This window comes from Prionailurus viverrinus, chromosome A1, assembly GCF_022837055.1.
Source record: "Prionailurus viverrinus isolate Anna chromosome A1, UM_Priviv_1.0, whole genome shotgun sequence".
In the NCBI taxonomy this organism is placed as follows: Eukaryota; Metazoa; Chordata; class Mammalia; order Carnivora; family Felidae; genus Prionailurus; species Prionailurus viverrinus.
The window spans coordinates 174,820,570-174,848,299 of NC_062561.1; the positions used below are offsets into that span (position 1 = coordinate 174,820,570).

The following is a 27,730-nucleotide window of genomic DNA, read 5'->3' on the forward strand; positions in this document are numbered from 1 at the left end:
AGAGCCTGAGCCAAGAGCGGCTCTTTGCTGTGAATGTGTTCAATCCCTCCTCAACTTCCTAGCCTTCCCTTCATGCCACACATGGCTTTGCAGAGTACAAAATTCCTTCATTGTTCTGTTCTACAGTAGAGGGGCCAGCCCAAGAACAACCCCTTGGTGTCAGAAACTCCGAGCCTCCAATGCTAGAAAGAATTTGGGACAGAAGAAACTAACTCCTCCCCAACCCAGACACCTGGGCCCCTTTCCAGGGCACACATTTGCTCTAAAGCACCCTTTCCTAGTGGCTGTTCTGCCGTGGCTTGCACACCTCCAGTAATAGGAAGCTCACCTTCTTACATGGCCTCCACTCCATGAGCCTAGTTGTATATGTTTCATTGAGTTGAGAGTTTCCCTGACCACTTCCACTGGGTCTACCTTCTGAGAGCACCAGATCCTGCTTCCTGTCTCCACTGTAAGACAGCTCCTCCAGAGCTTTCCCTCAGGCTCCTCCAACCATGCCCCACTACCACCACACATAGGTATAGCCGCCAGGCCAACCTGGGTTCACATTTCAGCTCTCCCTTTCCTGGCTGTGTGACCTAAGGGAAGCCACTCTCCCTCTCTGAGCCTCAGCTTCCACATCAGGAAAATGAGGGTGGCTGTTTCCTTTCAGTCAAGTTAGTGGAGCTCCGAGAAGGAACGTAATGTCTCTGGGCCCTCTAGGAACGTGACTTGATGCCACATGGCCCTCCTGGGCCCCCTGCCACTTCGGTGTTCATTCAACAGACAGGGATTGAACATTCCCTTTATGCCAGGCACTGTCCTTGGTTCTGGGCACCAGCAGAGTTGGAGGGGATCTGGGCACTCCTGCCCCACAGAGGGATAATCTGTATGACAGCAGAGTAGGCCAGGCCAAGAGGAAGGAAGGAAAGCCCAGGCAGAGGGAATAGTGTATACAAAACCCCACTCCAGAAAGAGCCCGGCCCTTGGGGGAACTGCAAGAACAAGGCTAGAACTCAGAGGCCATTTGTTCAGAAGACTGGGTTTCAAAAACGATTGTACATTAATACAGCGGAATACTATTCAGTGGTTTAAAGGCAGCTCCATGTTCATGGCCGTATTGTTCACAGTAGCTGAGACGTGGAAACAACCTAAGTGTCCATCAATGGATGAATGGATAAAGAAGATGTGGTATATCCACAGTAAAATATCATTCAGCCATTAAAAAAAAAAAAAAAAAAGGAGGGGGACCTGCGTGGCTCAGTCGGTTGAGGGACCAACTTCAGCTCTGGTCATGATCTCACGGTTCTGAGTTGAAGCCCCACCTCGGGGTCTCTGCTGTCAGCACAGAGCTCGCCTCACATCCTCCGTCCCCTCTCTGCCCTCCCCCCACCTCATGCTATCTCTCTCTCTTAAAAATAAATAAACATTGGGGCACCCGGGTGGCTCAGTCGGTTGGGCGTCCGACTTCGGCTCAGGTCATGATCTCACGGTCTATGGGTTCAAGCCCCGCATCGGGCTCTGTGCTGACAGCTCAGAGCCTGGAGCCTGTTTCCAATCCTGTGTCTCCCTCTCTCTCTGCCCCTCCCCCACTCTCACTTTGTCTCACTCTGTCTCTCAAAAATAAATAAATATATTTAAAAAAATTTTTTTTAAATAAGGAAACATTAAAAAATTTTTTTAAAAGATAAGTTCTGGGATCTAATGTATAGCATGGTGACTACAGTTGACAATACTGTATCTTATCCTTGAAAGCTGCTATGAGAGTAGAGCTTTAAAGTTCTCATCCTAACAACAACAAAACGGTGATTATGTGAGGTGAAGGATGTGTCGACTAAGGTTACTATGGTAACATTTTGCAATTTATACATGTATCAAATCATCATATTGTACACCTTGAACTTACACAATGTCACATATATTTCAATAAAGCTGGCGGGTGGGGAAGGATCAGACTACTAATACATAGGACCTCAAAAATACTTTAACCTCTAAAAGGGGGCGGCATTTACAGAGCCAGTCATTCCATTAGCCTAAAGTTCTAAACACACATAACTAATCTATAGTGACAGATGAATAGTTATGTACGGAGGGAAATGATGTGGAGGGGGCAAAAGGGAACTTTCCGGAGTGATGAAAACGTTCTAGATCTTGATCAGGGTTTTAGTTATACAGAGGTATATATTTAAGAAAAATTCAGTTATTGTAAGCTATACACATAAGATTTGTGCATTTTACTGTACATCTGTAAAATATACTCTAAATTAGGCCTTAATTTAGATGCAGTTCTGAAGAAGGCAAGGGCAAGGAGAAGAGAGAAACATGTTTGTTGAAGGATGAACCAGAGTAAGGCAGAAAGCAGGCTCTAGGTGTCAGGGCTTAGTAGAGATCTTGGACCGCCTAGTAAAATCCCTTCCCCTCACTAATGCCTCAGTTTCCAAATCTATAAAAAATGGATAATTGGAAAAAAAAAAGGATAATATTTTCCCCTCACTGAGTTGTTAGACTTTAAGGAATAACCAAGTTAATTCACGTTAAGCACTTAGAATGCTGCTTCGCACATGGTAACAAGTGGAAGCTTTAAAAAATTAGGTAGGCCTCCAGGCAGCAGGCAGAGGAGCCGAGACCTGGGCCGAGATCAGAGGGCCCCCGTGGGGCAGCCTCTGAGGTCTGCAGGGACTACAACCACAGGCACGACCCAGCGTGGGGAGGGGCAAGCTGAGAGTTGTAGCTCTCGCCAGTCTGAAACAGCCACGGATGTGATGCGGGGCGACAAGGATCGGCTCCTGGGACCGGGGAATGCTGGGCCTGAGCAGGTAGCGGCCACGCTCTGCACCAGGCTGGCTGCAGAGATGGGCATATGCATCCTGTGGTCAGTGGAGTCTCCTAACCTCCCAAAAGAGGTATCAACGCTCCCAGTTCGAAGACGAGAAAATAGGCTCAGAGAATGGCCCAAAGCGGGAAACCAAGATCTGCTGACCCCAGTCTTTACTCTTTGTATACCGACCCTGCCCCCCTCAATCCAAGGCGGAAGCGAAGATTCTTTGAACGGCCACGTTGTCGTGTTATCTTCCCCATTTCACAGACGAGGAGACAGAGTCTGTCACTCATCCAAGGTCACTCGGGCAGTAAGCGGGAGGCTGGGATGCCAGGCCTTGGGCGCTTCGCCCTTGCACGCCCTTTGCCGCCGGACGCCGAGGAGCGGGGCCTAGAGACGCCCCGCCCCCTCCCCCCTCCGCTCCCGTGCGCTTGGTGCAGTCCAGGTAGTTTCATACACGCGCGGAAGCGGGGGTGAAGCTGCGGAACCACCGTAGGCCCCCCCGCGCGCGCGCGCGCGCGCGCCCTGGGGGTGAAATCCGCAGACGGTTCCACTGCGCGGGGCCAGAGTGGGGGGGGGGGGGGCGCGGCAGGCGGCTCTCGGGCCGCCGCGGGACCGGGACCCCGGGCTGCAACGGGGAGCGACTCGCCGGCCGCCGGGTTGGGGTGGAGCCCAGCCGCGGCCCAGGTAACGCCTGGCCCGGACCCTGCGCCAAGCGCCCCAGGCGCGAGGCCAGCGAGGACGGAGTGATAGGGGGCGGCCGCGGGCTGACAGAGTAGCGCAGGGACTTCCAGCGTGGCCTCTGCCTGCACCTGCAGGGCCGGGGCTCGCTACCCCGGGACCCGGAGCCAGAGCTGCTCCGCTCATCAGTCCGCCCGCTAGGTCCAAGTGTCCTAGTTTGGGGACCCCCCCTGGGAACTACAAGTCCCAGCGTGCCCTGCGCCCCACACGTGACCCGATCGCCGCTCGACCCATCCCACCACCATCACCGGCGGGTTCCGGCTTCAGCGGGGGCACTGGCAGTAGGGGACGAGAGCTGAGGAGGTGCAGCAGTCCTTTGGTTTTGTAACCTCGGTCCCAAACATTTTACCAGCGCTCCTTGGGCCAGCCGCTGGGGAGCCAGAGCTTCCCTAGCCCAGCCGTAGAGCGGCTACGTGTCCGGGGAACCGACCACTGCAAACCCAGCGCCGTTGTTACAGCTTTCAGGATGTCAGAACGCCGAGGGGTCCAGAGAGGGTCTGTGTCTTGCCCAGGGTCACACAGCTTCCGCTGCCTGAGGATCACTAAGCTCGAATCGAGCTGGTGGGGTGGGGGCTTCGGGGCGGCAGTGTGGGCAGGATGGGGGTAGGAAGCTGGCCCTTTCAGTAGGGGAGAAATATAAGACGGAGGGAAAATGGGGAATTCGGTTGGACTCCTCTCCCTGGGTTTGCCAGGCGCCCGCACTTCTGCAGCCTCCGGTTTTCATCTCTGGACGATGTGATACTACCTGCTCCCACCTCTGCAGACCCTGGAAGTCACAGTGACCAGAAGTGCAGAGGGAAAGGAGTCAGAAAGGTGAGCCCTTTCCAACACCATACCCACAAAGCTCACACATTCAAGTGCAGACTCAGACTCAGAAAGTTGGGCGGGTACCGCGAAGATGCACACATAGAGCCACTATTGATTCACGGAGGTGCTCTCACCTCCGTTTTACACCTGGCCAAACGGAGCCTCAAAGAGGTGGTGACTTCCTCAAGCCCGAGGACCTAATAAGAGGCAGAGCCATGTTCCAAGCCCAGAGAGGCTGGCTTCACAGGTATTTAACCATCAGTGTATGCCTGTCCTCCTCAGTAGCCCATAGTAGATGAATAACAGTGGTGCACACTAAGTGCTCAGTAAATGTCATCTGTCACTAGGGTCATTGTTCTGATTTTACAGGTAAGACTGAGGTGGAGAGAAGCCAAATAACTGATCCGAGTCAAAGCCAGAGCCCCAGGTCCAGGAATACCTTTACAGACACCTCATCCTCCCCCCATGTCCACAAACACTTCTTTTTAGGGGAGCCAAAGCTTGGAGCTCAGATGCGAGGGCGATGTGTTCGGGCATGACCTGAGCAGAGAGGACTTGGCAGGGAGCCCATCAGTCCCCACCCTGGGTTGTGAGGCTCTGGGCTCAGATCTCTGATGCTCTGTGGTAGCTAGGAGGTCTGCATCCTGAGCTGGCTCTACCAGGCTGTGCTGTGTGTCCCTGGGTGATCCCTCAATCTCTGTGTTCTGCAAACTCCACCTGGGAAGGCTATTGGGCCCTGTGTCTGGAGGAGGATTTGAGGGGTCCTAGAAGAAAGGAGTGGGGTGCTTTCTGACCCTGAGGGAGGAATGGAAGCAGCCAGCTGTCCAAGCTCTTGGCTGGCGGGGGGAGGGGGTCCCCTCCCCACTTCTTCCTGCCAAAGTGGAATCCCTCGCATCTCAAGAGGAGGCTTGGGGGTGGAAGCTGGAAAGTAACATCCAGTGTTACACTAGGCACTAGGAGGCACTAGGATTTGAATCCTCTGCTGCTCATCCACCTTTGAGCCTCCATGGTCTACTCTTGCCTTTGGACATCTGTGCTTTGGACTGTTGAGCAACCTTTGCAGACTCTGCTTTGGCATTTGTATTGGTTCTGGTGTGAGATTAGAATGTGATCGCAGGTTTGCCCCTTGATGGCTGAGGCATATCCCCTCACCCATTTCCTCATCTGCAAAATGCTGGCACCTAGCTCTTAGGTCATTGGGAGGACCAGTGAAAAGATGACTAGGATGGGACTTGCTTAGACTGTGCAGGAGACCCTAGAACTCTAATTTCTCCACAGAACCTCACTGCAGATGCTTGGGTCAAGAGTGAGCCGCTCCCACCTGTGGCTTCTGGAGCCCACTGGGCCACACTTCCCCAGATCTGAGGCAAGGAGAGGCACTTCCTGAGCCACTTTCCTCAGCTGTGAGATGAAAACACAACCTGTCTTCAAGCGGGCAGGGGTGGAGTTGGGTGGAGTGATGAGAATGAGGCACACAGGTGTGCAGGCCACATCACCACATTGGGATTCCAGAGCAGAGGACCTGGGGGTTAACCTGAGGGGAGATTTCATAGGAAAACAGACTCGTGGCTTCTCTGGAAAAATCTGGTAAAATTGAGCCTCCTTCCCACTTCCTCCAGAGTGATTCTGCATGTGCCCGGGAAGGTATTTCAGATCAGGAGGAGATGTGTTACTGGCCTCTGGCCGTGGGGGATCCCTGAGGGGCTGTGAGGATTTGCTGAGGGCCTCTCAGGGGAGTAAGAGGGTCATCATGAGAGAAGACAGGGCAGGGTTTTCCTGGCCCTGTAGTATCAGAAGTAAGAGTCAAGCCCAGAGCCCCTTCCTTGGGCATCCACCACCCAGTGTGAGCCAGCCCCTGCTGGGGTGGGGGAGCAGCCCCATGGAGATAGCTAATGCTGTCATGATGCAATGTGGTAGCAGTCTTGCTGTGTAATAAGGAAGCCAAAGCAGCTGACTGCCGGAAGACCGGTCAGGGGGGTTCCAAGGAGGCAGTCTTTGAGCTGAACTTCAAAGGTTGAGCAGGATTTTGCCAGAGGTAAGGGGTGATGATGTTTTAAGTAGAATTGTATAGTCAGAGGTTTAGTAGCTTTAAAGTACATGACTTGATTGTGGGTGAATGCTTTCTCAGGGTGGAGTGGCCTCACTGTTCTCAGTGTGGCCTTGGGCAAATCATTTCACTCCTTAGGCCTCGGATCCTCACCCATAAAATAAGGCCTTCCAATGAAGACTGGATGGTAGTGCATTTAAAAATTCTGGATCCTCTTAGACCAGAGGGGATTATGGAGACATGCAGCAAAATGACTGACAGGGCTGTGTGCGAATTAAATGGTATGAAGTGAAGGTTAGGGTCGGTCTGGGCCTGAGTTCAGAGATGAGGGAGTTCAGTACAAAATGGAGACCCCAGAGCTTCCTGTAAGAGGTGAGATGAGAACAGAGCCCCGAGGACAGAGAAGAAGAATAGACTGATAGAAAGGAAGGGGGGGGGGTACCTCAGGCAGGGAAGGTCAGCGAGTGCACCATCATGGTTGTGGGAGAAGGACTGGGGAGAGGTGAGCCTGAAAGGGTGGGGGAAGTTTGTTAATTATAGCCCAAAAGGCAGGCAGCAGGGAGCCATTGCAGGTTCTGTCCCTACAGAGGCAAGCAGGAGGGTGGTTTTAACAATGTAGCATCTTCCAATGAGGGAAAGATTTTCTAGTTGCTTTTACATAGTGGGAAAAATAGAAGGTTGGGAGGGATATAGGAGAGGGGAGAGTTGATGATAAGGAAGTGGGTTAGAGAAAGGTATCACCGTGTACTTTCCCATTCATTCTTAAGCACGCCTAGTTTTTTTTTTTTTTTTAAATTTTTTTTTTTCAACGTTTATTTTATTTTTGGGACAGAGAGAGACAGAGCATGAACGGGGGAGGGGCAGAGAGAGAGGGAGACACAGAATCGGAACCAGGCTCCAGGCTCCGAGCCATCAGCCCAGAGCCTGACGCGGGGCTCGAACTCACAGACCGCGAGATCGTGACCTGGCTGAAGTCGGACGCTTAACTGACTGCGCCACCCAGGCGCCCCAAGCACGCCTAGTTTTAACTGATGGATAGAGTTTGGCAGGTAACATCTATAGTACTGCATCATGAACTTGATCTGTGCTTAGACATCTGCAAACCACCCCTGGGTACCATCTTCGTTGCGTTGCTGGCTGCACATCCACAGTGCTGTAACAGATTGTTGCTGGTCTAAACAACACTTGGATAAGCATCTCTGTTCCCCAAACCTCCTTCTGGATTGTTTCCATTGGATACCTTTCCTGAAGGGAGATTTTCTGACTTTAAGGGAACTGATGTTTTAATGCCTTTTTTAAAAGTATGTTTTTTAAGTTGTTAATGTTTACTTTTGAGAGAGAGTGACAGAGAGAGAGAGAGAGAGAGAGAGAGAGAGAGAATGTGAGCAGGGGAGAGGCAGACAGAGAGGAAGACAGAATTTGAAGCAGGTTCCAGGTTCTGAGCTGTCAGCACAGAGCCTGACGTGGGGCTCGAAATCAGACTGAGATCGTGACCTGAGCTGAAGTCAGACGCTTAACCAACTGAGCCACCCAGGCGCCCCTGTTTTAATGCTTTACAAGATTTAAAACATACCTTTACAGTAATTTTCTTCACGATTTTCGATAGGCTATACTGTACATGTTTTTTTCTTTCTTTATTGTTATTTTTTCATCATAAAGAGTGTACTCTTTAACCCCCATACCCTATTTCACCCATCCTCCTCCCCAAATTGTACAGGGTTTTTTAAAAAGAGCAAATGTACACAAGCATATACAATAAAAAGTCTGTCCTCCTGACCCCATACTCTCTTCCAGTTTTCCGTGAGGACAGTTGTTAGTTCCTGTATATCCTTCCAAAAATATTCTATGGAGATATCATATATATCCAATTTCAGAAAAATTGATACATACTGTTACATTCTGTTCAGGAAATTGCTTTCAATTTTTATTTTTAAATTTGGGATTATGAAGTACACCAAAGAAGCATAGAAAATGACACCACCACACCTCCAGTAGCCCAACACAGAGGTTTAACAAATATTAACGTTTTGCACTGGCATCTTGTTTAGGGCTGTCTTGCAGGTGGCCCTATGTCAGTGCAGCCCCATGCAGAAGAGTCCAGTTATTGTTTATTGCACACATCATTCTTTTCGGCCTGTGCCCAGCTCTGGGATAGAGTATTACTGATTTTTATTCTTAAATAATCGATGTGGAGGTAATACCCTACTTTGTATAATGTCTGCCCCAGTATTATTAGGCAAAGGAGAACGAAGCTCGGTTTTGGTTTTAATTCAAATATCTGTTCAGCCACACTTCCTAGCTGTGTGACCTGGGGTGAGTGACGCCCCCCCCCCCTTGATTCTCTTTACCCATCTGTAAAATGTCGTAGTCATCCCTCCGTCTCATCGCTGCTGGGAGAAGTACAGTGGAAAACTGAAGACTCCACTGGGCTTAGTTCCCCAATACCGTTAAAGCCCTCCGCTGGGGAGACTAAGCTCTCATAGCCACGCGCTGAAAGCACCCAGAGCTCCCGACAACTGCGGCTCAAGCTTCAAACTGTTCCCCGCCCCTTTCCCGGGCCACGCTGGGGGTGGGGCGGTTAAATGTCTCTGTGACGTCAGCGCAAGCAGGACCAATCGCCCTGCCTCATAGGCGTTAGTTCGTTTGCCTGGGTTGCCCGCTATTGGTCCATTGGGCAATCCAGGCCCTCCCAGCTTTTTAAAGCTGCCGCGTAGTATAAACAAGGAGATGTAGGGCGGCCAGGCCATGATGTCATCGCGGCGCGGTAGCTCTTGGGGCTGACGTCATCTCCGGGGAGGTTGCCGACCCAAGGCTGTTAGAGCCTTCCTAACCTACTCGGGCTGGCTTAAGAGGCCGCTCCTGCCCCGTCGAAGGTTAGTCCCATTGCACTTCAGTGTCTCAGACGGCGCCCTGTCCCGGAAGAGAAGACCATGACACAGTAAGTCCGGGCTGCGGCTCTCCTAGCGGGATATCTTTCTCCGGCAGGGAAACTGAGCCTCAGAGGCGCGAATGGTTCGCGAGTTTGCATATCAAGTTCGAGTTGCAGCCGGTTGGCCTTGCCCAACCCGGGGTCTCCCATCTTTAGCTCAGGCCATGTGGCCCCGCCCCTTGCCTGTGGTGACCGCGGTCACTTTAAGTGCGAAGGTGGGGGCAAGAAGGAGGTTTTAAAGAAAATCTGCCCTCAAGATGGCGTCCTATTAATCACGTGCCGAGTCGCCGCAAGTGATTGGCTCTCATGGCACCTGCGGGGCGGAGCTCTTGGTGGGGCTGCCGCGGGCAGCAGCCGGCTACTGTTTGCCGGAACCTCACGGCGCGCCCCCGCGAGCCCCCCTCCCGCCCGGCGCGCGACCCCGCCGCTTCGAATGTTGTGAATCAAATGTGGGGTTTGTTACATTCCGCTGCCGCCGCGGACAGTTCTTAAAGGGCCAGCGGCCCGCAGCTGCGCAAACCCGGCTGCGTCCTGCGCCGCCTCCCGCTCCCGGAGGGCCTGGGCTGAGGGAGGCAGACCGCGCGTGGGCCTCGCGAGGCAGACGCCGGCGGACCGACAACAAAGAAAGGGCCCCGGAAGGAGCTGTACTGCCCCCGGACCGGGGGGTGGGGAGGGGAGCACATTGTTCCGCAGGGCGGGGGCTCTTAAAGGGTCCAGGCAGCCCCCCTCCCCCCTGCCCAGCTTGGCCGTCCTAGATCGGGAACAAAGGAGCCAACGTGTGGCCTGGCGGCCGAAGGTGAGTAGGGGCCAGAGCCCCAACTCCCTATTTCCGCATCCCTGGAACTCCTTCCTCTCTCCCCTGGGGCTGGGGGCTGTGGTGTAGCTGGCTCTGCAGGGGTTAATCACGGGCGGTCCGGAGGGGGACGGCGAGACCTCTAGAATCAAGGAGGATTACCACCACCACCTCCCCCTCCCGCAACCTCCCAAGGCCAGGTCGAGTCTCCCTTCTCCGGAGACTGAGTGTTGCGGTTGGAGAGGAAGGAGCCGCCCCCTCCCCCTGCCACCGCCACTTCCTTTGTTGTTGCTTTTGTCTCACGCCGAGCACATGGTCCGGGATCCTCGGCTCTTAAAGTCACAGCGCGCTGGCCCCAACGCCGCAGTCTGGCCTCCCGCCCCTCCATGCCCTTCCGAGCACGGCACAAAGGAGTGAGAGGAGGACGTGGGAGACCCCTCTTTGGGCGGGTGTCTACATCTAGGGCCCCACTATCCCCGGGTAAGGGAGGCTGAGTAAGCTCCCCAGAACCCCGCAACCCGCATCGAGTTCGCGTTGAGGAGGGGCCGGCCCCTCAGAACACTAGTTTCCCCTGCCCGTTAATGTGACCACCTGGTTTCTTGCGTCTTGTTTCTTCTGGCTTTATTTGGGCATTCTAAGAAGGGGAGATTTCCACCCCCATTTCACAGCTGTGACAACTGAGGCTCTTGGAAGCAGAGAGATTTCCTTGATCAAGGTCATCTAGGAAACCTGGGCTGGCCAAGGACTCCTAGCCAGGAGTCTGATGGTCCTGCCCTCAGCTACCTCCAGGCAGCACATGTTGGGGAGCTCTGCTTGCCCACCAAGCAGTGGTGGCCTAGCCTGCCCCTTGGGGTGGAGGCGGCTTCTCATCCTGCCTGAGTCTACTCATGCTCTCAGAGGCTGGCTTTGCTTAACAGCAAAACAGCCCTTGTTCCTGCAAACATCACCCAGGGGCAAATGACTTGGCTGGGGCTCCCTAGACTAGGATTGGGATGGCTGTTTGGGGCCCTGGAAGTAGGGATTTGGCTACCTCCTGGGGGAGAGGGGTGGATGCAAAGTGTGGTTCCTGTTTCCAGGCAAGATTGGGTTTAGGGATGGGACCCTCAAGACCCATTTGCCCAGACCTTAAGAGAGCACAGCACAGGACTATGGAAAGGCAGAGGAATTGATGAGGGTGGTTACCTGGCCACCCTTGCTGTTTGACCTTGAGCAAGTTGATAGCTCCATCTCTGGGCCTCACTTGCGTCACCACAATAGTGTTAGTCATGGGTGCCTGAAACAGAAAACTCTTGAGATCCCCTTTAGGGACTGGAAAAAGAGACTTGGGATAAGGTGGTTATTGGGGATACTGATGCTAATGAGAGAGTCAGGAGTTGGGGGCCTAGAGGGCTAGCCAGGCAAGACTAGTTCTGTTTCTCTGGCTTTGTGAGCTAGAGTAAGTTACTTCCTTTCTCCATGTTTCAGTTTCCTCAACTGTGAAGTGGGTGTGTCCCCTCTGTACAACTTGTGTTCTTGGTAGGACTTCCAAGAACCAGGTGCCCCTCACTTGCCAGCTGGAGTTTTCCCCTAGGGAGGCACATTTCCCAGCTAGCACTTAGAGTGCTTGAAGTGGCATCTCATTTTTGCTTGTGAGCCAGAGTCAGCTAGGAGGTCAGCCTATCTTAATTTCTGATAGTGATCATTCACACCTGAGCTTTGCAAATCACCTCTGCCCTTGAGCAGTCCTTGCCAGTCCATTGGGAAGTGGTTATTGGGCTGTTCCTATTTTATAGGCGAAGGAGCTGAGGCTCAGAGAGGGGAAGCGGTGTGTCCAAGACTCTGGCCAGAAGTTGGGGTATCATGTGTAAGAATGCAAGGGTTGATGCTTTCACCTTTGGCACCATCATCTACAGGTGGAGGCCCTTCTGTCTGCTGATCTGGTTTCTCAGCTCCTTGCCACTTACCTTTCCTGAGGAATGGGTGTTTTTGAAGGGGCTGGCCACAGAGAAGATTCCCATGTACCTGGGCCTCTGTGGCATCCACACCCCCCAGAGCTCAGCAGGGCAGCCAGCCTGGCACAAGAGGAACCATTGAAGCCACTGCCTGGATCATGTCCCAGTGCACTCACAACTCTGGCTGACAGGCCTTGGACCTCACCTCTCTGAGCTTCAGTGTCCTTCTGAGGGTTGCTATGAGGACTCAAGATGACACATGCGAGGTGTCATAGTTATTATTGTTAATATTCCTCATCAATAGGACTGTGGGCTCCCAGGATCTCTGAGGCCCATTAGAGCACAGGTTCCCAAACCTGGCTGTGTTGTAGAAACTGCTTGTGAATTTGATAGAAAATCTAGGTGTCCTTGTTCCCCAGCCTCCAAAGATTCTGATCCAGAAGGTCTGGAGTAGCCTAGGAGTTTATTGTTTCAGATATTTGGGGGGTTTACTCTGAGTCTCTCTTGGCCTTTGTTTGCTAGGCTGGATTGTCAGCAAGAATCAGGAAGGCTGTGTGTGTAAGGATGTGCCCTTGGCCCACACCAGGGGTTACAAACCTAGTTACCTATGGTGGGCAGGTAGGGAATGGGCCTGGGGTGGCCTGGGGGGAAAGTTCATGCATGCTCTGAGTGAGGGCGCCAAGCAGAAATGAGGGCCTAATGGAACCAGATTGTCTCCTTTTTTTTTTTTTTTTTTCCTTTCAGGGAAGGCCAGATTTTTATATAATCTCCCAATTGAAAAAAAATTTTTAATGTTTATTTTTGAGGGGTGGGGAGGGGCAGAGAAAGAGGGAGACACAGAATCCAAAGCAGGCTCCAGGCTCTGATCTGTCAGCACAAAGCCCAACATGGGGCTCGAACTCACTAACTGTGAGATCATGACTTCAGCCAAAGTTGGACACTTAACCGACTGAGCCACCCAGGCACCCCTGTAATCTCCCAATTTTTAATCATGGGCACCAACTTCATTGTTGGTAGACTGTGGCCTTGGACCTGTGTGATTGGCTTTCTAGTGTACATTTCCCAGATCAGTGCTGAACACAAGCTGGTCACTGGGCCCTGCCTGCCTTTCTGCCAAGTGCCAGAACTCAAGTTAGATGGGAGAAGTGTGAATTACAGCTCTTAACACTTCCTGGCTGTGGCCTTGGCCAGGCACTGCCCTAGCAAGTGAAGAGCTTCCTCTGCAGGCTGGTTTTTTGCGATTTAGGGCCCAGGCTTGTAAAGCTTAGCACAGAGGAAATGTTCTTGCCACTGTTGGCAGGAAAAAACAAAATGTTGAGGGTGTTGTGTTGGTACACTGGCTCCCAAGCTGTGTCGGCAGGGAGGCAACACTGAAAGCTGGGTATCAGAGAACTCACCACAACCCTGGGTATCAGAGATGCATAGGAGTTTTGTCAGATGGAGAAGGGGTGGCTAGAGGGGGCCTTCCTGTGGCAGGAACAGCAAAGGGCTGGTCCTATTTGATGCAACCTTCGGCTTTGCAGGGCCTGATAGGTTCCAGCATTCTCTCTGCCAGGGCCTCATCCCAGTGTCTGGAGTAAATAAATTGTGGCCCTGCAGCTTATCCCACTTGGACCCCCAACTCCTACCAGAGAGGAGACCTGCCCCACCCCTTTCCCTCCCAACTTCCTCCTTTAGGTTCTCAGTTCCCCTTTTTTCTCAGCAAGCCCCACCTCCACCCGAGGGCTGTGTTATGCCCCCAGAGCAAGGGCTTGCTGTATGCCAGACCCACCCATCCACCAGTGGCCACTTCCTTCATCACCTCCTGTGAAGCCCTTGGGCTGGACCCCTCCCTGCTGGCAGCAGGGTGCAGTGAGAGGCTTGTGGCCAGCTCACCTCCCAGCTTTGAACACTTGGACAAGTCTCTTCCTCTCTGTGAGCCTCAGTCTTCTCTTTCTTGAAATGGAGCTGACAGTGCCTTCCTTAAAGAGTAAATAAAGTCACATGTGGGTAGACACTGAGGGAGCTGGTTATGGAAAGATAGAAAACTAACTTGAATTTGGAGCCCCTGAGGGCAGGAACCAGGTCCGAACCTCTTACCTGGCAATACTGGAAAGAGAAAGCCTGATTGGAATTGACCCCGAGCCACCCCAGTAGAAGGGAGGAAGCTGGAGTGCCCTCCCAGGAACCCCAGCTTCCTGGAGATTGAAGTTGTAGACCTCCACACCAGGACAAGGTGCCCTGGGAACCCTACTGTGAGGGAACCATGCTGGCCAGCCCTCTGAACTCACCACAACTCTGAATGGGAACTTGACCCCATTTCATAGAGCAGGAAACTGAGGCCTGGGCTCCCTGTCCCTGATCTGTCATCCCTAAACCCCAGTGCCAAGAAGGTCAGACCCAGACAGAGTACACACTACATGTGGAGCACAGGGTGTGATGGGCATCTGTGGCCTCTGGAATTGGACTCCTGAGATTTGATTCTGTCTCTGCAGTCCCTAATGGGGCAAGTGACTGGACTTCTTTGTGCCTCAGTTTGTTTATCTGTTTGCCTCCTAGGGTTGTGAGCCCTGGCCCAGCCCCTCTACCCCTGTGCCACCCCTGATGCGACCATGGGCTCTGGCAGTGACTAGGTGGCCACCCTCTGCCCCTGTGGGTCAGCGGCAATTCTCTGTAGGACCCAGCAGTACCCCGGGCCAGCTCCGGGGAAGGTAGGAAGGAACCTCCTAGTCCTGCAGAGCCTAGAGCCCCTGGTGCTGGGGCTGTCAGCTTGGGTTGGGGAATAGGGGCTGGGAGGGTGGGGCATAGGGCCCTGAGCTTTCTTCCTTCCCCAGTGGGTAGTGACCTTGGCTTCTCTCCATGCTCTCTGAATGAGTGGCTCCCCTCAGTCCTACTGGGGCCTCCTCTCTGTGGTGCAGCCCCAGCCGCGAGGGCCCCCTGGCCAGCCTGCCTGCCCAGGATGAGCACTTACCCTCCCAGCAGCCACCGTCCCGACCACACCTCCCTGTAGAGGAGCACCGAGCCTCGGCTCCTGCCGGCAGGAGCCCCCGAATGCTGCACCCAGCCTCTCAACAGAGCCCGTTCATGGTTGATCTCCACGAGCAGGTAGGCAGAACACCCTTCACCTGTTTCCCCACCCTGCGGGCCCCTCCCCACCAGTCTCTAGCAAACCTGTCTGAGGACCAGAGATAGTGGAGCCCTGATTGCACTTTCCTTAACTCATTGCATGTTCAGTGAGGCATTATTAGCCCTGTTTTACAGGCTGGTAAATCGAGGCCCAGAGAAGGAAAGGGCCGCCTTTGGGACTACACAGTGGATGAGTGGTTGAGCTGGAAGCCCCTCCCAGGTTTCCCAGAGGGTTCTCTCTGCCCTTTAGGGCTTGGGGCAGGGGGACAGCCAGGTCTGTACCTAGGTAGGACCCCACTAGAGAAGGGAAGGGAGCTGGTCCAGCAGGGTTTTCTCATTTAGGGGCAGCAGCATGGCCAGGTTTCCTCCCTACAGTTCTTGGGTTTTCTGTCCACCCACAGGTGCACCAGGGACCCGTCCCTCTGTCCTACACAGTCACCACAGTGACAACCCAAGGCTTCCCCTTGCCTACAGGCCAACACATCCCTGGCTGCAGTGCCCAGCAGCTCCCAGCATGCTCCGTGATGTTCAGCGGGCAGCACTACCCCCTCTGCTGCCTCCCACCCCCGGTGAGTGAGTGCTTTCACCTCCTTCCCCACTACTACCTGAAAGCCTCAGACACAGGCCAGCAGTAGAAGCAAGCCAAGTTTATGATAGCCATCAAGGCTATCAGAGCATCTGCCCAGTTCCAGGCCCCAACACTGTTCAGAGAAGCATGTGTGTGCTCATGTACAGTTAGCACCTGGGGTTTAGGGACCTTCCTGCACCCCAGTACCTGCCTTTTGGTTTGGAATTGTTAACTAAGGGCCTTAAGAGTGTAGTGTCCTGCCTAAGTGGCCTCTAGCAGGGATGGGATGGTCCATAGGGCTTCTGTGGGGACCTCTCAATGAATGGAATTGCTCCTGGTTCTCAGCACAAGCATAGCCCCAACCCAGAGCCTAGAAGAACATTCTACAGTACACCCCCCACACCCCCTCTCTTGGCAGCTGATCCAGGCGTGTACCATGCAGCAGCTCCCTGTGCCCTATCAGGCCTACCCCCACCTCATCTCCAGTGACCACTACATCCTGCACCCCCCACCGCCAGCCCCACACCCCCAGCCTGCCCACATGGCACCTCTTGGGCAGTTTGTATCGCTGCAGGCCCAGCATCCACGTATGGTGAGTCTGGGCGATGGGTTTGATGCTATAGGGCATGGTATGGGGGGCGGGGCTTCCCTTGTTGCTGACTCTGGCTGACCCACCCTTGCCTCTTCCAGCCCCTGCAGCGGCTTGACAATGATGTGGACCTTCGGGGGGACCAGCATCCCCTGGGGAGCTTTACCTACTCCACCTCTGCCGCAGGCCCAGCCCTGTCCCCATCTATGCCCCTGCACTACCTGCCCCATGATCCACTGCACCAGGAGCTGTCCTTTGGTGTGGTAAGTAGCACCCCCACCCAGACTCTAGGGCGATCAGGAGACAGGCCCACTGGTCTGATATGCACCTGGCACCCCTCTCACAGCCATATTCCCACATGATGCCTCGGAGACTGAGCACCCAGAGATACCGCCTGCAACAGCCGCTGCCCCCGCCACCCCCACCGCCACCCCCACCACCGTATTACCCCAGCTTCCTGCCCTACTTCCTGTAAGTACCAGCACATCTGCCCCAGAGCCCTGGTGCTCTGGTCTCCTGGGGCCTCCAGTTGTTGGACCCAAACATAGCCCTAGGAGGTACCCAGGACCTCTGAAGCCATCTGGCATTCCCACCAAACCACACATACTCTCAGCACCCACGAGCTGGGTTCCTTGCTCTCCTATAATGTCCTGGGACAAACACTGGAGTCCTGGTGTGAATGGTGCAGAGCTCTGGGCTTTGTTTCACGGAGGGAGTCGGGAGCAGCTCTGCACCCCCTACACCTACTGACCTTGACCCTGGGTCCCCCACACCTGTCTCCCCTAGCTCGATGCTGCCAATGTCACCAACAGCAATGGGGCCCACCATCAGCCTGGATCTCGACGTGGATGATGTGGAGATGGAGAACTATGAGGTCCCGTGGAGCACTTTCCTGGGAGGTAGGAGCTTGGGGGACCTCTGGCCTTGAGCACTAATGACCCTACCCTCCTGTCTGTATCCAGGCCCTCCTGAATCTGGCAGAGCGGCTAGGAGATGCGAAGCCCCGAGGCCTCACCAAAGCGGACATCGAGCAGCTCCCATCGTACCGCTTTAACCCAGACAGCCATCAGTCAGAGCAGACACTGTGAGTACTGTGCCCCTGTCTCCTCCAGGGGGACCCCTTCCTCCAGGGGACTTTGTGCTATGTAGTGAGCCTCCCTCTGCTGTTAGTGTGGAAGTAACACTCAGTGCCCTCCTTCTAGATGTGTTGTCTGCTTCAGTGACTTCGAGGCACGGCAGCTGCTCCGAGTCCTCCCCTGCAACCACGAGTTCCACACCAAGTGTGTCGATAAGTGGTTAAAGGTAACGCAGCCCAGGCCAGATCCTGGGTATTCCTCATGTGGTGAGGGAGGTGGGTGGACCTTGGAGGGTTTCCCCCCTTATCCTTGTCATCACCCAGAAGTTAAGGCTCTGTTCAGGGGTCAAGTCCCAGAAGTAGAATAGACCCAGCTGAGGTGGGGGACAGGCAAGAGCGGAGCCTGATGTATGCCTGCTCCCCCAGGCCAACCGGACGTGTCCCATTTGCCGGGCCGACGCCTCCGAGGTGCCCAGGGAGGCTGAGTGAGGCCCACAGCTGCCCAGGATAACCCTGCCCGAAGCTCTGGAAGCTCGGGTTGGGGGGACCTGGGGAGGACGGGGAGGGAGTGGCTCAGGCCTGCCCCGTCATTCCCGCCTGCATCTCCAGAGCTGGTGCCAGGGTCAGCCCCGAGAGAAGCCCCTGCAATAAGCCCCTGCATTTGCCAAGCTCCAAAGACTCCTGCCCCGATATGCCTGCCAGTCTGCCCACCACGGAGCTGCCTGAGTGTCTCTAACTCAGTCTCCCTCCTGTTTGCCCTCAAATCCGTCTCCTTTACCTGCCAGCCCTGGGAGCCAGGAGTCCATCCCCCACCCCAGTGCAGCTGGGGGAGATCCTCAGCCCCAGGGTGGGCAAAGGGAGCTCCATCCTGGGTTGCCTGGTCTCTTGCACTGAAATGGTGTGCCATCTGACTGGGTGGCACTGACAGGTGTGTGGACAGATGGTGGCATGAGGCCATTTCCTGAGCGCCCTAGGCCTGGGTCCTCCTGCCTTGACCCCAGACAGATTCAGGCAGCCAGCCCCACGCAGGCTGCTGTGAGGGGTGGGTCTGGCTCCCTCAAGGACTGTCACCCCAGTCACAACATTCCAGCCCCACCCCCAGGCTGGAGGGCATCAGAGCCAGCCTCCTGAGCAGGTGGGAGACAGGCTCTGAGCTGAGGTGGCATGTATCTTGAGGGGGCCTGGGCCATGCAGGGGAGAGTGACCTCCTGTGTTCCTCATGGCCACCCCTCCCTGGCATTGATGGGGGCCAGACCCATGCCCAATCTCCCCTCTCTGTTGTTTTGCATGAACGTGAGGAGCAGTTTTTATTTATTCATTTGGCCCAAAATCGCGTGTAGGATTTGGGGGTGTGGATTTTTAAACTATTTTCTTTTGGTTTAATGGGGGGATACAGGGACCAACCAGGACCAAGTGCCCAGGGGGCCGGGAATGGTCTGGTGGTGCCGCCTGGTCTGCATGCATGCGTGCGGCTGGGGCTGGGCTGGGCGGCTGGCGGTCACGGGTGGGATTGGGGGGTGGTCTGTGCTCAGCTGATAACTGCCATGCACTGTACTGCACACGTCCCCAGAGCCTACCGGGACCGTACGCTTTTCAGGGCATTTCTCCCTCCAGCCAGGGCCCATCTCCCATCTGACTGGGCGAGTCTCCTCCTAGGAAGTCCCAGGAGGACAGGGACCAGGGAGGGCGTGGATCCCACCTCCAGGGGCCCCCTCCCAGCCTGAGCCCTGCCCTCCAAGGTCTGGAGGAGGCCCCCTGTAGGGTCTGGCTGAGCTCCCACCTTCTCCCTCCCTGGTCCCGTTCCTTTCCTGTCCTACCCCTAGCTGGGGTTGCTGCCCCTGAACGAACCGCGTGTGGGGCCGGCACATCCTAGCAGGCAGCCCCTGGCGCCTGCTGCCTCAGGGATGCTCCAACCACCCTCGTTCTCCCCGCAGCGGCCCTGGCTCCCTGCGTCCCCTCAGCCTGCCATGGGGCCCCATCAGCCTGGCCCCACCCCCGTGGAGAACCCAAAGTCTTACTGTATATAACTCCAGGTGACGTTTCTATATTTATAGCAGTGTTGAAACCCCACGTGTTTTACACAGAGAACCACCCTCTCCAAACCCCCCCCTCCCTTTCCCACCCCAACAAAAGGTTTTCAGAATCCTTAAGGTTCCTGGGGCAGGCGGAAACAGGCTCTCGGATTGTGTGTCGGCTGCAGCAATGATTCCAACGAGCAGCTATGGGGGGGGGAACACAACATTAAAAAAAAAAAATCATTAAAAAAAGATTTATAAACAATTATTTAGGATGTTTGTGATTTGCCGACCTTGCTATAGATGCCATGTTACCAATGATTTCCTGTGGTGGGGGCTTGTCATTGTTTACTCTTTTATTTACCAACTTCTGGCCTAGGCATGACAGTGGGCACCATCCCCCAGCCCTGGCTGGGCCCAGCACCTGTGTTCTGTGTTAGAAAGGTTTTATATATATATATATATACATATATATATATATATATATACATATATATAAAAATATATGTAATTGGGGGGGCCCTGTTCCTTGCACATTTTACAGTTACCTCATTTTTCCCATGTATGTATTTGAGAAAATGCTAATATATAGAGAAAAAAATGGTTCTTAAAGCTTAAATGTGTGGTTTTTTCCATTCCATTGGATTCACATTGGTTTGTAGCATTTAACATAACTAGTATGTTGTATTATATATATGTGTATACTGATTGAAATTTTTAACAGATTTGTACTTTTTTTAAAATGAAAGTTGCTAGTTCTGCTTGACCAAGTAGTGCAATCATTATTTTTTTTAATATTGTTGCTGATTTCAGAGGGATATTCACTAATAAATGTATGATGTATATCAAGTATTGCCCAAGCTGCCTTTGGCTACCTGTGTTCTTTTGGTGGGAAGTGGGGGTAATAATGTCGGTCTGAGAGTGGGTAGGGGATAGGGATAAGGTGGGCAGAAAAGACTGTTCTGTGCTGTGGCACCTTGGGGGTACCTCCTGATCGAGAAGGTCTGCCAAGCCAGGTTAGTGATGACATTGTGGGCCATCTGCTTCACACTCAAATTAGGCAGGATTCTGTTGACAAGTGGCAGAATTCCATCTGACGGGTTAAGGCACTTGTTGGTCTGTCATTTAAATTTTGGAGGTAGGTTCTGCCTCAAGCATGACTGAATCGGGCTCAGGCATAGTATAAGGAACCAAGACCTCCCCTCATTTTACAAGTTTGTTTTGAAGGAGCTGTTTCTGTGTGGTAGTTCTTGGTAGCTCTAGCTCCATTTCTTCTAGTTTAGCATAATTCCAGGGGAAAACCATTTTCCCCAAAAAATTCTAATGGGATTTCTGGGATGGAGTATTTAGACGCAACTTGAATTATGAGTGCATCCCTGAGCCATTCGCTACCGTCTCAGGGAGCTACAACGGCATGATTGGCCTGGCTTGCATTACATACTCTCCCACCCACAGGCCCTACTCGGACTACGTGGACTTGAGTCCCTTATCCTCAGGCTCAGTGGGGACAAGGGGCTTGAGAACCACCCAAGAGACCAGGTTGGTAATGCAGTTGCATTCCTCTTACCCATGATGGTGTATGGTGCTGCAGGGTTATCAGCTGACTTGTTAGCATGTCAAAGCAACATGGTCTGGAGCAGGAACAGTGGGCTGGGGTCAGGAGACCCAGGATCTGGTATCTGTGTGATGCCACTATCTGTAGCCTTGGTCAGGTCACTTTCCTTTCAGCTTCTGGATCATCTGCAAAATAAGGGACAATCAGTCCCTATGTCCGTTTCAGAAAATGTGCTATGGGAGTGTGTGTGTGTGTGTGTGGGCGGGGGGGGTTGGTTAAGAAGGGCTCTGTGGTTAAATATGTTTGGGAAATTCCACACTAAAGGGTAACAGGAGCCTACATTGCAGGGCTTCTCTGAGCCTTGGCTATGCTGATGTGTTATAAGCTTCCAGGAAGTACTTCCTATGAGCAGTACTTCCTACATTTAGCTTGTTTGGCTACGGGCAATGTTCAAGTTGCATTTGCTGGAGTACACTGGGAAGTGCTGGACTAGACCAGTGGTAGCAACTGAGTTCCCAGGGCCCTAGTCTGAAGTCTAGGGGAGTTGCTAGACTTTTTTCAATTTTTCAAAAAACCTGTGGGGGAAAAAATAAAAACATGAACTTACCAGTTGATGCAAAAAAAAAAATCAAAACAAAAAAATACACCAAAATTCAACAGTTATCATGATAAAAAAAAAAAAAAACAAAAACCTCAGCAAGCTGGAAGTAGAGGGTAACTTCAATGGGATAAATAGCATCTACAAAAAACCCAACAGCTAACCATATGTAATGGTGTGAAAGACTAGGTGCTTCCCCCTTGAGGTCAGGACTAGGCAAGGTTATCCACTCTTCACTACTTGTACTCGACATCATACAGAAAGTCCTAGCCAGCACACTGAGATATGGCAAGAAAAAGGAAATAATATTAAGCCTACAGATTGAAAAGAAAATTGTCCCTGTTTGGAGATTTGACAACCTATAAATTATCAAGATCTCATGGAGATTTTAAAAATCCCAAGGAATATACAAAAAAACTAGAAATGAATTCATCAAGTCATAGATTACAAGATGAATATACAAAAATTATATTCTACATAGTAGCAATGAACACATGAAAATCAAAATTTGAAACACAGTGGTACTATATAATCACTCAAGAGATATGAAACATATACATCTAACAAAATGTGTTATGAGATTTGTATGTTGAAAATTAGAAAACACTAGATGAAAGAAATCAAAGATCTACATAAATAGAGAAACATGTCATGTTCTTGGATTAGAAGACTTGGCAGTAGGAAGGATACTATTTCTTCCCACATTAACCTGTGAGTTTAATGCAATTCCTATCAAAATTCTGGCAGTTTGTTTTGAGATAGACATTCTTACTTCAACATGCATATGAAAAGGCAAAGAAATAAGTAGCAAAGACAACCTTGAAAAAACAAGAATAAAGTGAGAAGAATCACTCTACCTGATTTGAAGAGTTACTGAAGAGCCACATTAAAACAATATGGTAGAGGGATAAACAAGTAGATCAATGGGACAGAATAAAGATCCCTGGAACAGACCCTGTACAAGTATGACCAACTAATTTTTGAGCATTCAACGAAGGATAGTCTTTTCAACAAATAATACTGGAATAGCTGAACATCCATAAAAAATAAAAAAGAATCTTGCCTTAAGTCACAACATAAAAATGAATTGAAAATGGATCATTGATTTAAAGGTAAAACATAAAGCTAGAAAACTTTTAGAAGAAGAAAAGTGAAAATCTTTGCTACGACCTAGGGCTTGGTGAAGAGATCTCAGACATGACATCAAACGCAATACATGAAAGGGGGAAAAAAATGATAAATTGGACTTTACCAGAAATTAAATGCTTAATTTACAAGTAACATCTGAAAAATGACTCATGTCAGATATATAAAGAACTTTTAAAACTCAAGACAATCCAATTAGAACATGGGCAAAAGACATGAAAGGACACATTGAACAAAGAGGATATTTCATTTGTTCAACATCATAAGCTATTAGGGAAATGCAAATTCAACTACAATAAGATCATTACACACCTGTAAAAACAACAAAAATAATAAATAGTGACAATATCAAATTCTGGTAAGGATGCAGGGAAATTGGATTTCTCATACATTGCTCTCATACAGCCACTCTGGAATACAGTTTGGCAAGTTTTTTTTGGTTTTTTTTTTTTAACATTTATTTTGACACAATCTATCATAAGTAAATAGAGGTTCCACTCTGCCACAGATGCATCTGTGAAGAGCCCTGTGCCATTCAACTGATGATCATCTAAATAGTGTCCCATCTTTTTATCTCAGTCACAGCACATACCTTCCATGTTATTTCTGTCCATTAATTGCTTCCAAATCCAGATGACCAATATAGTTCCTTATCCCTTAAGAAAGCTCAACATGATTGGTTCAGGCATTCCAGGATTCGCACCCCCCTTAAATTGCAGGTAAATCATGAGAGGAATAACACTCCAGTGGGTGGCAAATTGGCTACCCTTGAAGAGCTATGCAGCCCCTGCTTGGCCTCTTTGCTCAGCTTCACCATGGCAACCGCCTGGCAGTTTCCTATAAAACTAAACTTACTTACTAAATGACCCAGCACTCCTGGGCATTTATCCCAGAAAAATGAAAACATGTCCACACAAAAGCACGTACACAAATGTTCACAGCTGCTTTCTTCGTAATAGGGGAACAACTTAAATATCCTTCAATGAGCAAATGGTTGAATTATGACCCATCCAGATCATGGAATACTACTTAGCAATAAAAGAAAGAAACTCAGGGTGCCTGGCTGGCTCAGTTGGTGGAGCTTGTGACTCTTGATCTCAAGGTCATGAGTTCAAGCCCCACATTGGGCGTAGAGCTCACTTAAGAAAAGAAACAAACTATTGATACATGCAACAACTTGGATGGATCTCAAGGGAATTATACTGAGTGAAAAAAAGCCAATCACTAAGGTGACATATCCATTTTTATAACATTATCAAAATGACAACATTAGAGAGATGGAGAATAGATTAGTGGTTGCTGGGGTTAGGGATGGTGGAATAAGGGTGTGTCTCACTTATAAAAGAGTAGCAGGGGTAAGATCTTTGTGGTAATGCAACAAAGATTGCTTCTTGATTATGGTGTGGTTACATGAATTTATACAAATGATAAAACTGGCAACTGCCCCCACACACACACACACATACACAAATATGTATATGTAAAACTGGTGAAATCTGTGGATATTACCAATGTCAGTTTGCTGGTTTATGTAAGAGGTTATCATTGAGGGAAACTAAGGGTTAAATAAGACCTTTTTGTAATAGTTTTACAACTTCCCATAAATCTATATTTATTTCAAAATAAAAAGTAAAAAAAAAAAAGCCTGTGGGAAATGGATAAATTATGACATTATGAATCAGATTAAAATCCTATCATTTTTGCACTACACATAGAAAATCCTAGACTCTACCAAAAACTACTAAAAATAATAAAAGAATTAAGTGACAGGATACAAAATTAACACCCAGAAACTGGTGGCGTTCCTATACGCTAATAATGAAGTAGAAGAAAGAGAAATTATGAAAACAATGCTATTTACAATTGTACCAAAAAGAACAAAATACCTAGGAATAAACTTAACCAAAGAGGTGAAAGAACTATCTCTGAGAACTATAAAACACAAATGAAAGAAATTGAAGATGACAAGAACAAATGGATTGGAAGAATATTATTAAAATTCCCATATTACCCAAAGTAATTTACAGATTCAATGCAATCCCTATCAAAATACCAACAACAGTTTTCTTTTTTTAACATTCTTTTTTAAATTTTTTAATTTTATTTTAATGTTTATTTATTTTTGAGAGAGAGAAGCAGAGACAGAGGGAGACACAGAATCCAAAATAGGCTCCAGGCTCTGAGCTGTCAGAACAGAGCCCGACGCGGGGCTCAAACTCACAAAACTGTGAGATCATGACCTGAGCCAAAGTCGGACGCCCAACTGACTGAGCCACCCAGGTGCCCCTTTTTCTTCTTCTTTTTTTTTTTTTTTTGTATTTTAAGAGAGTGAGAGAGTGAGCAGGGAGAGGGGAAGAGGGAGAGAGAAAGAATCTTAAACATGGGACTGGATCCCTCAACCCTGGGATCATGACCTGAGCTGAAATCAATAGTCAGACACTAAACCAACTGAGCCACCCAGGTGCCCCACCAACAGCACTTAAAAAAACAAAACAAAACAAAAAACTAGAACAAATATTACTAAAATTTGTATGGAACCACAGAAGGCCCTGGATAGCCAAAGCAATCTTGAGAAGGAAGAACAAAGCTGGAGATATCACAAGTCCAGATTTCAAGATATAGTACAAAGCTGTAGTAATGAAAACAGTATAGTGCTGGCACAAAAATAGACACATATTTTTCTCAGTGGAACAGAAGACCCCAGAAATAAACCCACAATTATACAGTCAATTAATCTATGACAAAGGAGGCAAGAACATACAATAGGGAAAAGACAGTCTCTTTAATAAATGGACAAACTGGACAGCTACATGCAAACGAATGATGTTAGACCACTTTCTAACACCATGTACAAAAATAAACTTGAAATGGATTCAAGAACTAAATATGAAACCTAAAACCACAGGGACACCTGGGTGGCTCAGTTGGTTGAGTGTCTGACTTTGACTCAGATCATGATCTCACAGCTTGTAGGTTCAAGACCCACATCAGGCTTTTTGCTGACAGCTCAGAGCCTGGAGCCTGTTCCAGATTCTGTGTCTCCGTCTTTTTCTGACCCTCCCCCCCACCCCCCACCCCCATGCTCTCTCTGTCTCTGTCTCTCTCTCCCTCTCAAAAATAAACATTAAAAAAAGTTTTTTTTTCAAATACATAAAACAAAAGAAACCTAAAACCATAAAAAGCTAGAAGAGGAAACAGGCAGTAATTTTTCTGACATCAGCCATAGCAACAGTTTTTTAGATGTCTCCTGAGGCAAGGGAAACCAAAGCAAAAATAAACTATTGAGACCACATCAAAATAAAAAGCTTTTGTCCGGCAAAGGAAACCATCAACAAAATAAAAAGACAACCTACTGAATGGGAGAAGATATTTACAAATGATATATCTGATAAGGGGTTAATATCTAAAATATATAAACAACTTATACAACTCATCACAACAGCAACAACAATAAAACTGAGTAAAAAATGGGCAGAGGACCTGAATAGACATTTTTCCAAAGACGACCTACAGATGACCAACAAACACATGAAAAGATGCTTAACATCACTAATCATCAAGGAAATGCAAATCAAAACTACAATGAAGTATCACCTTACACCAGTTAGAAAGGCTAAAATCAAAATGACAAGAAACTAGTGTTGGCAAGAATGTGGAGAAAAAGGAACTGTTGGTGGGAATGTAAACTGGTACAGCCACCGTGGAAAACAATATGGATGGACCTAGAGGGTATCAGACTGAGTGAAATAAGTCAGACTGAGAAAGACAAATACCATAGGATTCCGCTCATAAATATAATCTAAAAAAATGTATTAAAATTATTAAAAAGCAGACCTATAAATACAGAGAACAAATTGATGGTTGCCATAGGAGGAGGCGGGTGGGGGGGGGGGTTCAGCAAAATGGGTAAAGGGGAGAGGGAGATACAGTCTTCCAGTTATGCAATGAATAAGTCACAGGAATAACAGGCACAGCATACAGAATACAGTGCATGATACTGTAATAACAATGTAATGGAACAAGTGGTAGCTACATTTGTAGTGAACATAGCATAATGTATAAACTTGTCAAATCACTAAGTTGTACACCTGAAACTAATGTAACATTATACTCAAACAAAAAAGAAATTTAAAAAATTACAAATCCTATCGTCTTGGAGCACCTGGTTGGTTCAGTTGGTAGAGCATTCGACTCATGATTTCAGGGTTGTGAGTTCAAGCCCCATGTTGGGCGTAGAGCTTAAAGAACAAATACATAAAATATTTTTAAAAATCCTATCCTCTTTGGGTTATAGTTTTGTTATTTGAAGGTGTGGCAGCAGGTGGCGGGGCAGTAGGGTAGTAGGAGGTCATTCTGGTTTCCTCCCTTGTATCAAAAGCTCTGCCTGCCAGCAACTACAGCTATGCCTGGCCCATTGTAGCCATTCTTTGAAGAGTGAATGAATTGGCAGTAAAATGCATCTTTACTTTAATAATAGTTGGTAAAACTGGCAACATCCCTCCAAGGGGTACATGCCACAAGTCCTTGGAGGGAAGAAGGTGGAGCTCCAGGACCAGATGCTTTCTCACCACTTTGGCCTTGGTCTCAGTACCTCAGAATCCTTTGAGCTCAGCCTGTATACTGATGGGAAAAACGTCCTTCTCTGGGCACAGAGTGGGTAACAGCCTAGATACTGTATAAGGGAAGTTTAACTGCCACAGAGTCCTCAGCACCTTGTATGGTGCTTCCCATCTTGTTTGTGCTAAATAAAGTCATTCAACAAAACTGGCTGAGTGTTTCTGCCCAAAGCCACAAACTGTTCTAGGCAATGACTGGGAACTCCAGTGAATGAGACCAAGTTCCTGCCCCCAGGAAGCTGGCATTCCAGAAGGAGAGCTAGACAATATACAAGTAAACAATAACTTCAAATTAGGGGCGCCTGGGTGGCTCAGTCAATTGAGTGTCTGATTTCAGGTTAGGTCATGATCTTGCAGTGCATGACTTCAAGCCCCACACTGGGCTCTGTGCTGACAGCTCAGAGCCTGGAGCCTGCTT

The 27,730-nt window shown here is 49.9% G+C and overlaps 1 protein-coding gene and 1 pseudogene across 11 annotated transcripts; one reads left to right on the plus strand and one right to left on the minus strand.

Moving 5' to 3' along the window:
• Positions 1-3,370: 3,370 nt before the first annotated feature.
• RNF44 (ring finger protein 44) lies at positions 3,371-20,260 on the plus strand. 11 transcript variants are annotated; one of them, XM_047832071.1, is made up of 12 exons: positions 3,371-3,484; positions 4,231-4,351; positions 14,584-14,735; positions 14,913-15,129; positions 15,552-15,719; positions 16,137-16,310; positions 16,409-16,570; positions 16,654-16,778; positions 17,094-17,181; positions 17,270-17,391; positions 17,510-17,609; positions 19,317-20,260. In XM_047832071.1, exons 3-12 carry the CDS (start codon positions 14,629-14,631, stop codon positions 19,407-19,409), a joined length of 1,356 nt encoding a protein of 451 aa, XP_047688027.1. In that variant the 5' UTR covers positions 3,371-3,484; positions 4,231-4,351; positions 14,584-14,628; the 3' UTR covers positions 19,410-20,260. The 11 variants fall into 11 exon arrangements, with proteins under 11 accessions (XP_047688027.1, XP_047687529.1, XP_047687691.1 ...); XM_047831573.1 differs by having other exon boundaries at positions 3,450-4,033; XM_047831735.1 differs by having other exon boundaries at positions 3,451-4,033; positions 14,943-15,129.
• A 3,086-nt stretch (positions 20,261-23,346) lies between these two features.
• LOC125151569 (mitochondrial import receptor subunit TOM7 homolog) lies at positions 23,347-23,513 on the minus strand (annotated as a pseudogene).
• Between the last annotated feature and the right edge of the window lie 4,217 nt (positions 23,514-27,730).